The sequence below is a fragment of the Coregonus clupeaformis genome, chromosome 17 (assembly GCF_020615455.1).
Source record: "Coregonus clupeaformis isolate EN_2021a chromosome 17, ASM2061545v1, whole genome shotgun sequence".
NCBI classification, from domain to species: Eukaryota; Metazoa; Chordata; class Actinopteri; order Salmoniformes; family Salmonidae; genus Coregonus; species Coregonus clupeaformis.
In genome coordinates, this window is record NC_059208.1 from 27,783,454 (window position 1) to 27,795,521 (window position 12,068).

Here is a 12,068-nt window from a genome sequence, read left to right on the forward strand (position 1 = left end):
GCTGAGTGCGTTATTTTTCTCGTGCCTCCGGCTCTGTTTGTAGCCGTTCATTCTGTGGACTTTACTAAAGTATTTTGGACTAGCATCTGTGTCCTGCATCTGATTCCTACACCACACCTACGCCCGCTCTGACAAAACCCAACAATGCAATAATTAATAACAATGTATTACTAGAAAGAAAACTAGAAAAAAAACACGAGAAATAAGAGCAGTTACATGATTTATGGTACCTTTGGGTTGTCCATAATAGGTGTGACTGCCAGGTCAGAGTCAGTGTACACCAGGTCCTTTATACAGTAACTGACGTCATTCAGACCACTGACCACCACACTGTCCTGAAGATGACAACAACCAGAGTGATGTCATCATTACAAATGAGCACAATTACAGTATGTGATAATTATTAACATCAAATCAAATTGTATTTGTCACATGCTTCGTAAACAACAGGTGTAGACTAACAGTGAAATGCTTACTTACGGGCCCTTCCCAACAATGCAGAGACATGTTTTGAAATAATATAAAAATAATAACACAAGGAATAAATACACAATTAACCAATAGCTACCCGGACTAACTATTTAGCAGTCTTATGGCTTGGGGGTAGAAGCTGTTCAGGGTCCTGTTGGTTCCAGACTTGGTGCATCGGTACCGCTTGCCGTGCGGTAGCAGAGAGAACAGTCTATGACTTGTGTGGCTGGAGTCTTTGACAATTTCTAGGGCCTTCCTCTGACACTGCCTGGTATAGAGGTCCTGGATAGCAGGGAGCTTGGCCCCAGTGATGTACTGGGTCGTACGCACTACCCTCTGTAGCGCCTTGCGGTTGGATGCCAAGCAGTTGCCATACCAAGCGGTGAACTTTTTGAGGATCTGAGGGCCCATGCCGAATATTTTCAGCCTCGAGGGGGAAGAGGCATTGTCGTGCCTTCTTCACGACTGTGTTGGTGTGTGTGTCATTCCTTCGCAATGTGGACACCGAGGTACTTGAAGCTCTTGACCCGCTCCACTACAGCCCAATAATCGAACATCATTCACACACCAGACTTGCAGAGATCTCATAAATGAAAGTGGCTAAAGCGGCTAAATGAAAGTGAAGTTTATAATACATAAGAATGTCCAATGTCCTTATGTATACAGTCAATTCACCTGGGAAAAAATGATAAGTGAAAAGTGGCACTTCACTGAGAATGTTGTAGAGGGCGCCAAAGGTTAACAAACAACTGTAACTGAGAATAACCTTTGAAAACAATGAATTCTTAACTACCAGTTTCTGCAGTGTACAGGCGCGCCGTGGTAATAGTCTATGTTTCTGACTAAAGACAGCTCACAGAAAGATTACACTTAAAATGTAATTGTGGAGAAAGTTGCAGAGGTATGGGAGTGCTCTCCTTTGGCTCTTTGATAAGAGAAGAACTCACTTGAGGTAATGGTGTCCTGTTGGGTGTATCTCTTGCAGTGCAACTCATTCTTGGAGATGGACGAGAGCTGATTGATGAAAAATATCACATAAAACATGCTTCATTTTGAGATTTAAAAAACATTCAGGAAAAAAAAAAATATATATATATATATATATATTAGGGCTGTCAAAAATAGCACGTTAACGACGTTAATTAGTTGTTTGCTGTTAATTACGTCAATTTTTTTAACGCATTTCACGCATGCGCAGTGTGACAAATTATTCAGGTCAGGAAAGTGGTTGGGAGCTAGAGGCGAGATGGAGCAAGGTGAGCAAAGTGGGCCTATTGACGGATTCAAATATAAAAAGAATGATGATGGTACAGTTAACAAGTACAAGGTTATTTGCAAGATTTGTAAGAAGGAGTTTCAATTTCACCGGAGCTGTTCAAGCTTGAAGTACCATGTCAACGCCAAACATGCGTTTGCTGGGCCGTCAGATTCAGCAAGTGGTTTGCGCCAGACCACGCTGAATGTTTGCAGGCAATTAACAAAATCAACCTCAGATAATTTGACCAACACAATAGCAAAATGGATTGCAAAGGATTGTAGACCCATTAGCATTGTAGAAGACTCAGGTTTCCTTGATGTTTTGCAAGTGGCGTCTCAAGACTCATTCTATAAGCCACCGTCAAGAGCCACAGCCAAAGACAAATATTATGGTGTGTAGTATGTTTCAGCTTGATTTAAAACACCATTATTTGGCTGTGTTAATAAACAGACATAATATGAAAATTATGTATCTGTGTCCTGTTATTTATCTTTTGGTATGCATTTCAGAAAAAAAATGGTTAGGATTCAGGTGTAATTGCAAATAGTGATTAATCATGATTAATCCACTGAAAATTCTGATTAATTTGATTAAAAATTTTAATCATTTGACAGCCCTAATATATATATATGAAATTAGTATTTTCCAGTTTTACTTACTCAAGCTGTTGATCCAACACAATGTTTAGTAAATGATCAGAACAACTGGAGTTGAACACTGATCGTACCTGAGGAGGAATATGGACTCCCTGGTATCTTTGTCCAGCGCAATCTTTGGTCTAAGCTCTGTCACGTTGTCTAGAAGAAGAAGAAGAAGAAGACTATGTTCAGACACACCACCTACACTGTCATCAACTGTCATCAACATGTCTGCTTCCACCTTCCCAGAAAGCATTACCTAATCGGAATGATTTGTTGGGGTGCATGCAGACAGGCTCCTCTGCCCCGGCGGCCCCTGCTGCCTCTCCCTGTACGATTCTGTGTCCCCCTCCTGGTCCCTGGGAGGTCACTGAGACAGGTGTCACTGCTGATGACTGGCTAGAGGAACAGACACCACTCCTCCCCACACTGCAGCCAAAAGACAGGTCAGATATCAGTTAGTGCGCATCAACTACATTAAAACATCACCAGACTACAAACAGAAAGGAAACATGACCTTCTACCTATGTAACTACACAGTAATATGACACCTGTAGTAGCAACACTGTAGTTACATAGAACCTGTTGTCTTATTAAATAGTTATAGAGTTTAGAGGTATAGGTTATTACACAATTGAAACAAGGACTGTTATCTTATTCTCATATTGCAGTTAGTAAATCATATTCAACTTCAGCTCTGTGAAGGCCTTGTCTTCCTCCCACTAACACCTCACAGCACAACCCATCTGATTGGACAGGTCCCAGGCTCCATCCTGAACACACAGGTATGGTTTATGATAACATCAGACCAACATGCATTCTCAAGAAGTTATGTCATGAGAAAAGGCCGGGGAGGGAGATATGCAATTCCAAAACAGTGTTTGGCATTGAAACAGGTGAGACAGAGCTTCTCAAACAGTTTATAAATGACCTGTCTATGTACATTAAACTAACATTGGCAGACACATGCTTGCTGTACAAGTCCATTTGTCCATTTCCTACAATTGCAGAACAAAGGTTAAGACTTTAAAGGGATACTTTGGGATTTTGGCAATGAGGCCCTTTACTGTCTACTTTCCCAGAGTCAGATGAACTTGTGGATACCATTTTATTGTGTCGGCGTCCAGTATGAAGGAAGTTAGAGGTAGTTTCGCGAACCAATGCTAACAAGCAATGACTCTAAGTCTATGGTGTCTGCTAGCATGCTAGCAGATACCATAGACTTCCAGTCATTGCGCTAACGCTAGTTAGCAATTGCGCTAGCGCTAGTTAGTAACTTCCTTCAAACTTCCTAAAGTATCCCTTTAAGGGGATCAATAAAAAGCTCAAATATTCACAAAGCATCTCAGAATAAGTGTACTGACCTAGGACCAGGTCCCTGCTGTCCACGTAATCTTATTCATTGTGATTTAAAAAGGCAAAACAGATCCTATATCAGCACTCCTTCTCTGATACGCTTTTGAATAAAGGCCCTGATTGTAATATGAAACATAAACATTACCTGGAGCTGGATGAGATATCTTCTTCTTCCTCCTTGCTGGTGTAGACCTCAGAGAACACTCCTCTCCAGAATGGGTGGGCCAGTAACTGAGTCCAGTTTATCCTGAGGAGAACAGTTCAATGCTGAAGTCTAATAAAGCACTCTCTTTCTGACCAAACTTATGTCGGCCTACTTGTCCTACACAGGTAGCCTAGCGGTTATGAGCGTTGGGCCGGTCACCGAAAGGTCGATGGTTTGAATGCCCGAGCCAGCAAGGTGGAAAAATCTGCCGTTCTGCTCTTGAGCAAGGCAATTAAACCCCAACAACAACTGCTCCTCGGGCTCTGATGACGTCGATTAAGGCAGCCCCCTACACCTCTCTAATTTAAAGGGGTTTGGTTAAATGGGCTCCCAAGTGGCACAGCGGTCTAAGGCACTGCATCTCAGTGCTTGAGGCGTCACTACAGACCCCCTGGTTCGATTCCAGGCTGTATCACAACGGGCCGTGATTGGGAGTCCCATAGGGCAGCGCACAATTGGCCCAGCGTCGTCTGGGTTTGGCCGGTGTAGGCCGTCATTGTAAATAAGAATTTGTTCTTAACTGACTTGCCTAGTTAAATAAAGGTTAAATAAATAAATAAATGCGGAAAACACAATTCTGTTGAAGGCATTCAGTTGTGCAACTGACTAGGTATCCCCCTTTTCATAGGTTATACAGTGGGGGGAAAAAAGTATTTAGTCAGCCACCAATTGTGCAAGTTCTCCCACTTAAAAAGATGAGAGAGGCCTGTAATTTTCATCATAGGTACACGTCAACTATGACAGACAAAAGGAGAAAAAATAATCCAGAAAATCACATTGTAGGATTTTTAATTAATTTATTTGCAAACTATGGTGGAAAATAAGTATTTGGTCACCTACAAACAAGCAAGATTTTTGGCTCTCACAGACCTGTAACTTCTTCTTTAAGAGGCTCCTCTGTCCTTAAATAATTAAATAAATAATTAGTCATTTAGCAGACGCTCTTATCCAGAGCGACTTACAGGAGCAATTAGGGTTAAGTGCCTTGCTCAAGGGCACATCGACAGATTTTTCACCTAGTCGGTTCGGGGATTAGAACCAGCGACCTTTCGGTTACTGGCACAACGCTCTTAACCACTAAGCTACCTGCCGTCCTTCACTCGTTACCTGTATTAATGGCACCTGTTTGAACTTGTTATCAGTATAAAAAGACACCTGTCCACAACCTCAAACAGTCACACTCCAAACTCCACTATGGCCAAGACCAAAGAGCTGTCAAAGGACACCAGAAACAAAAGTGTAGACCTGCACCAGGCTGGGAAGACTGAATCTGCAATAGGTAAGCAGCTTGGTTTGAAGAAATCAACTGTGGGAGCAATTATTAGGAAATGGAAGACATACAAGACCACTGATAATCTCCCTCGATCTGGGGCTCCACGCAAGATCTCACCCCGTGGGGTCAAAATGATCACAAGAACGGTGAGCAAAAATCCCATAACCACACGGGGGGACCTAGTGAATGACCTGCAGAGAGCTGGGACCAAAGTAACAAAGCCTACCATCAGTAACACACTACGCCGCCAAGGACTCAAATCCTGCAGTGCCAGATGTGTCCCCCTGCTTAAGCCAGTACATGTCCAGGCCCGTCTGAAGTTTGCTAGAGTGCATTTGGATGATCCAGAAGAGGATTGGGAGAATGTCATATGGTCAGATGAAACCAAATATAACTTTTTGGTAAAAACTCAACTCTCGTTTTGGAGGACAAAGAATGCTGAGTTGCATCCAAAGAACACCATACCTACTGTGAAGCATGGGGGTGGAAACATCATGCTTTGGGGCTGTTTTTCTGCAAAGGGACCAGGACGACTGATCCGTGTAAAGGAAATAATGAATGGGGCCATGTATCGTGAGATTTTGAGTGAAAACCTCCTTCCATCAGCAAGGGCATTGAAGATGAAACGTGGCTGGGTCTTTCAGCATGACAATGATCCCAAACACACCGCCCGGCAACGAAGGAGTGGCTTCGTAAGAAGCATTTCAAGGTCCTGGAGTGGCCTAGCCAGTCTCCAGATCTCAACCCCATAGAAAATCTTTGGAGGGAGTTGAAAGTCTGTGTTGGCCAGCGACAGCCCCAAAACATCACTGCTCTAGAGGAGATCTGCATGGAGGAATGGGCCAAAATACCAGCAACAGTGTGTGAAAACCTTGTGAAGACTTACAGAAAACGTTTGACCTGTGTCATTGCCAACAAAGGGTATATAACAAAGTATTGAGAAACTTTTGTTATTGACCAAATACTTATTTTCCACCATAATTTGCAAATATATTCATTAAAAATCCTACAATGTGATATTCTGGAGAAAAAAAAATCTCATTTTGTCTGTCATAGTTCACGTGTACCTGTGATGAAAATTACAGGCCTCTCTCATCTTTTTAAGTGGGAGAACTTGCACAATTGGTGGCTGACTAAATACTTTTTTTCCCCACTGTATGTCAAACGGATAATATTAATTATCCGTCATGGAAACTTCAAACCAAGAACCTGATTTGGTGCAGGGAGTACGGACGTACCTCTTCTGAGGGTCTTTCTGAAGCAAACCTTTAAGCAGGCTTTGGAACTCTTGTGTAGGCTTGCAGGAAGAAGTCCCTTTAACAACAAAGACGATATGGACTATAAGCAATAGAAATGACTGTTTTACCCCTTTGCCTTGGAGATGGAGGATCTTCAAGTAATATCAGCTCAATCAACTCAGAGAAGGTCTCGGAGAAGAATGGTGGTTTTCCTGAGAAATGACCGCAAAACAAGACAGAAGTATTTATGTATGAGATGAGTACTGTTATTCTGTAATCAATGTCAATAAATCAAGTGATTTGATAGCCTGAGTGCCAGTCTGTTTGTGCTACAGTGCCAACTACTTGTCACTAATTGAAAATGGCAATGAGCAAAGGAGTTGGCAAGAGGACAAACAGATCTGGTCCACAGCCCAAGTGATTTGATGAGTACCTGAAAACATCTCATAGAATATACAGCCCAGGGCCCACAGATCACTACTGGTACTGGGGTCTCCTCCTTTGACCACCTCTGGTGCACAGTATACTGGAGACCCTGAAGAAAGACAAAGACATCTCCATTACTGCAATATATTGAAAACCATGATATGATATAACATGATATGATATATAACATTTACATTTTACATTTACATTTTAGTCATTTAGCAGACGCTCTTATCCAGAGCGACTTACAGGAGCAATTAGGGTTAAGTGCCTTGCTCATAATGTGATAATGTAGCGACCCTGTTTTTTGTGTGTTTCTTTTGGGGGGTAAATCAGCTTTAATATTGCAGATTGATTATAGTTTCCATCAATGCATCATTACCAATCCCCCATATATTTTCTGGGGGGGTAAATACATATATAGCGACCCTGTGTTTATGCGCGGATATCGACTCTGCCACTTGAGCATGCTTTTGTGGCTTTGGGCCAGAAGGTTGAGGGTTCATCGACCACTGAGGACAAGCTCACTCTCCCTGCCTGTTCCATTACACTGGTGTCAGAAGTTGGACCCCACTTCTCTTCTGACACCAGTGTAATGAAACAGGCAGGGAGAGTGAGTTTGTCCGCGGTGGTCTGCGAACAATGTCGCTACACAGGGTCGTTACAATAGGATATGTGATATAACTTTCTGGTATACATCCAATAAGTAAGGGATAATCAACGAGGGGCTATGCATTCTATAGAAAATAATGAACAACGTGGAACTGACCTTCCACGGAGTTGCATTATTTTCCAGAGAACACATAGAGCCCCAAGTTGATTATCCCTTTTATACCATGGCTATAATTTAACATATTTGCCACTAGAAATGTGTTCATTTGCCAGTAGAAATGTGTTCAACATACACTGAAGTAGCTAGCAGGTTTACTAGATAGCTACAGTAGTTGCCTTGGAAACCAAACAAACAGACTTCCTAGTTTAGCTAACCAACCCATCAGTCCTAGCTTGCTATTATGAAAATCGAATACAACAATGCCAATAATGTTTTCAATTTGACTTTTGCTTTCAAAAGCAGCTCAAACATAGAACATGTAAGAATAAACTATAGCCATTGAATTGTACCATGTGGCTATACCATGCGTTATAGGCAAATTAGGCACGCTCTAAAATGCCCTTCAAGCCAATCAGATACGAGTATTCAATAATGCCATGGTATAGCAATATTATCTGTAAAGGATCACCTTGGATTCTGTTCTTGATATTTCTTCTTGATGTGTTTTCTTTGCCATCCCCTCCACCTGTTTCCTCTGCTGTGACTAAAGTGAAAAACTCCTCCAGATTCTCCCCCTCAGCTTTAGACAGGCAGAAGTTAGAGTACTTCAATGTGCCAGGGCCATACAGCAAGATCTATAGGGGGAAAAAAACAAAAGTCATAATCAAATGACATTGATTTCATGAAATCAAAACTGAGACAGAGAATAAATGTTGGCTAGAAATATGTCTCTAAGGCGTGGTCTAAGGCACTGCATCGCTGTCGTAGCCGGCCGTGACCGGGAGACCCATGGGGCGGCGCGCAATTGGCCCAGCGTCGTCCAGGGTAGGGGAGGGAATGGCCGGCAGGGATGTAGCTCAGTTGATAGAGCATGGCGTTTGCAACGCCAGGGTTGTGGGTTCGATTCCCACAGGGGGTATGAAAAATAATAATAATAATGTAAGTCGCTCTGGATAAGAGCGTCTGCTAAATGACGTAAATGTAAATGTAAATAATCAGCATTGCTTAGTTGACAAAAGGAGCTCATTGGATGTAATGTGTTAGGTTGGTTTGATCTATAGAGTGTGTTAAATGTCAGATGTGCCTCGATATATAGAGTTTGTTGATTTTTTAAATTAAATCAAACTTTATTTGTCACATGCGCCGAATACAACAGGTGTATACCTTACATTGAAATGCTTACTTACAAGCCCTTAACCAACAATGAATTCAAGAAAGAGTTAAGAAAATATTTACCTAATCAAATAAAAAATAGTCAATGTAAATAGTCCAGGTGGCCATTTGATTAATTGTTCAGCAGTCATATGGCTTAGGGGTAGAAGCTGTTAAGGAGCCTTTTGGTCCTAGACTTGGCGCTCCGGTACCGCTTGCCGTGCGGTAGCAGAGAGAACAGTCTATGACTAGGGTGACTGGAGACTTTGACAATTTTTTGGCCTTTCCTCTGACACCGCCTAGTACAAGGTTCTTCAACTCCGGTCCTGGAGGGCCGAAACACCTCTGTTTTTCATCCTCTCCTTCTAATCAGGGGCTAATTCAGACCTGGGACACCAGGTGAGTGCAATTAACTACCAGGTAGAAATAAAAAACAGAAGTGTTTCGGCCCTCCAGGACCGGAATTGAAGAACCCTGGCCTAGTATATAGGTCCTGGATGGCAGGAAGCTTGGCCCTAGTGATGTACTGGGCCGTACGCACTAAATTATAGAGTCAGGACATCTATACTGTACCGCACCTTGGAGGGAGTGAGATCGGAGAACACGATACCAGCATCATGGATGTATCTCAAGCCTTTGACCAGATCAATGGCAAATTCCCTCACTACATCTTCTGACAGGCACTCATCCTGGGTGATGACTGACTCCAGTGAACCCCCTAAAATCTAGAGAAATTATGAATGATTATTATTATCCTACCATTATACACTATCAAATCACATTCATACTTTGTGAAACGTAAAGGTAAAAGGTTGACATACGGTAACAATGGTATTGTATATATAAATAAGCATCTCACCTGTGCACAGTTCCACTACAAGCCAAAGATGGTTGCTGGTTTCATACCACTCATAGAAGGTTACCACATTCTCATGTTTTATGTCGTGAGTTAGCCGTACCTGCGGATACACCAGTCAGTGTTACTCAGTCAAATCAGTTGAAAGGGATGTGTGTACTACTAGGAAGTGATGCTGGATACTTACGTGGTTTGTAATTTCAGGTCTTTTTGATTTGTCACTGCAAATAATTGCAACAAAATGTATGCTCCCTTTCCTCCTGCCCTTATAAACCACTGACTTGCGTCCTGTTCCAATTTCCTCATACAGGACGAAGTTTTCCATCTGCACAGAAGGTTCTCAAGTTAGGGACTGTGGTTGGTCACTTGCTGGGGGTGAATAGCACATTTGTATAGGTTGAAACTAGAAAGTAGTAAATGGCATTTGCATGTAGCTAGTTAAACTAGGTCGCTAACTGCTAGCTAATTTGCTAGCTAACTGTTTTACTGACAGAAGCAAGCTGTGCAGACCAACAACTGTCCTGTCCATGCAAGTTCAATCACAAAACCTAACAGCCAATTCCAATATAAACAGGTTAATACATGCAAGAATCCACAGACTAACTGTAACCATATCACGAATTAGTGAAATTGCTTCATAATTTAAAAAAATATATTATTAAAAATCGCTGTTTTTACCTTCAAATCCCCCCACGAACAAACTCAAAGCGCGAAGTTTGTTACCGCATATCACATTTGGATCATTTCATTCCGACTGTAGGGGGGTAGTAATACATGCTTTTAAGAAAAATGTAGCTAATAATAAAACTAAAAAAAGGTTTTACATTTGATACATGTTACATTTTTTTATATGACTAAAGGTTGAATGAAAGAGATCCATAACAAGCATGTACATGTGTCTTATTGTATTTCATTATTTTGCTTGAATACCTCTGACTGTGAGCTATTCCTTGGTTACTAGGATACAAGGAAAGACGCGGCAGTGGTACACACACACACACTCAGTGCAAGGTACAGGGTCTTCTTGTGCGCAGAGACGGACAAAGTTTTCGTACTAAAACATCTTTGGACAGAGCAGGCCCACATAATGTTGACTGCCTACTCAAACTGTGAATATAGGTCTAGCTAGCATTCGCACATATGGTGATAATTATTGGATCCATCCCTCCAACCTGGGTTAAACCCGTAGCCTAAAATATGCTATTCTATTCTATATTACTTGTATATTTTATTTTATTATATTCTGTTATATTATATCCTGTGTAAAATAAATCCATGGAATATGATAGATTGTATATCGTAGCTAACTCTCCGTCTCCCTTTCTTTCTCTAGCACTCTGTCTGTTTGTCTGTCTGTCTGTCTGCCTGTCCCCACCCACTTGCTGCCCCCTCCCTTGTTCCCAGAAAACTCCAAAACGTGGCTTTGATAGCTATTGAGGGAAAACTGTAGAGGGGCAAGCATGGTTAAATGCACAGGGCAGTGCAATTCAATCTGAACTGTTACTGAAGTGGTGTGAAGACATTAAGTGAAGCTTGTTGCAGGGCAGAGCAAGCAGATAAAGGGCAGATTTTCTTTTGAGTGGTCAAAGGGCCTTTTATTCTCTTGTGTTTTCAGACAAAACACATAGGCATACTCTCTCTCCTCTTTGTGTGTGTGTGTGTGAGTGAGTGAGTGAGTGAGTGAGTGAGTGAGTGAGTGAGTGAGTGAGTGAGAGAGAGAGAATGCACATGCTTGCATGTGTGACAGATACAGATGAGATCAATGAAATCAAAATATTGTCACATGCATATAATCTAATGTCAGGTGAATGTCAGGTGCCACTGCCAACAAGGCATGACAGTAGCTAACATGCTCTAACATGCTCCAGGTAGGGCCTACGCTGCTCTATGGTTGACCCCTGTGTGTGTGAGAATGTGAGTATGAGCGTGAGTGTGTGATATAAGAAGTTATGATCTATTCTATTCTACTCTGTCTTCAAGGTCTAGTCTGGTCCCATACTATACAGATGGAATGTAGAAGTTTAATTTGATAGGCCTACCACCCTGCCATTAGCCAGAGAACTAGTCTGTAGCCGCCTCCCTTCACTCCAGCACATAACCATTCATAGATGCTAGCTGCTTTAGCGCCTATTGATGATAGTATCTTCTGGTCAGGGGAGTTTTGTTAAGATCCTCGACACTCGTTAGGACATAAGAAACTTATATTTCATATCAGCGAGAAATAATAGTAATAATAATAAAGGTTAAATTACTACACACCTTTATAGGGTTAGGTTTCGTGTTCCCACACGACCATATCTCCATGTTACATTGCTTGTTTACGGAAGACAGATGGAAGACATAGCCGGCCACCTGTGCTAATTAGCTATCTAGAGTGCTCTGAACACCTGTGTGTAAGTGTAACTGTGGGGGAAGTGTAGTTC

General features: G+C 41.9%; 1 protein-coding gene across 1 annotated transcript in view; it reads right to left on the reverse strand.

Annotated features, from left to right (window-relative positions):
- LOC121543902 (serine/threonine-protein kinase ULK4-like) overlaps positions 1 to 10,400 on the reverse strand; it is a 142,450-nt gene extending 132,050 nt beyond the window's left edge. The window contains 13 exon segments of the mRNA XM_045225985.1: positions 231 to 335; positions 1,419 to 1,485; positions 2,457 to 2,526; positions 2,627 to 2,796; positions 3,869 to 3,970; positions 6,440 to 6,515; positions 6,568 to 6,651; positions 6,873 to 6,974; positions 8,107 to 8,272; positions 9,368 to 9,507; positions 9,649 to 9,748; positions 9,833 to 9,970; positions 10,324 to 10,400. Coding sequence (XP_045081920.1) covers positions 231 to 335; positions 1,419 to 1,485; positions 2,457 to 2,526; positions 2,627 to 2,796; positions 3,869 to 3,970; positions 6,440 to 6,515; positions 6,568 to 6,651; positions 6,873 to 6,974; positions 8,107 to 8,272; positions 9,368 to 9,507; positions 9,649 to 9,748; positions 9,833 to 9,970 — 1,320 coding nt within the window. The 5' untranslated portion in view covers positions 10,324 to 10,400.
- Positions 10,401 to 12,068: the final 1,668 nt, after the last annotated feature.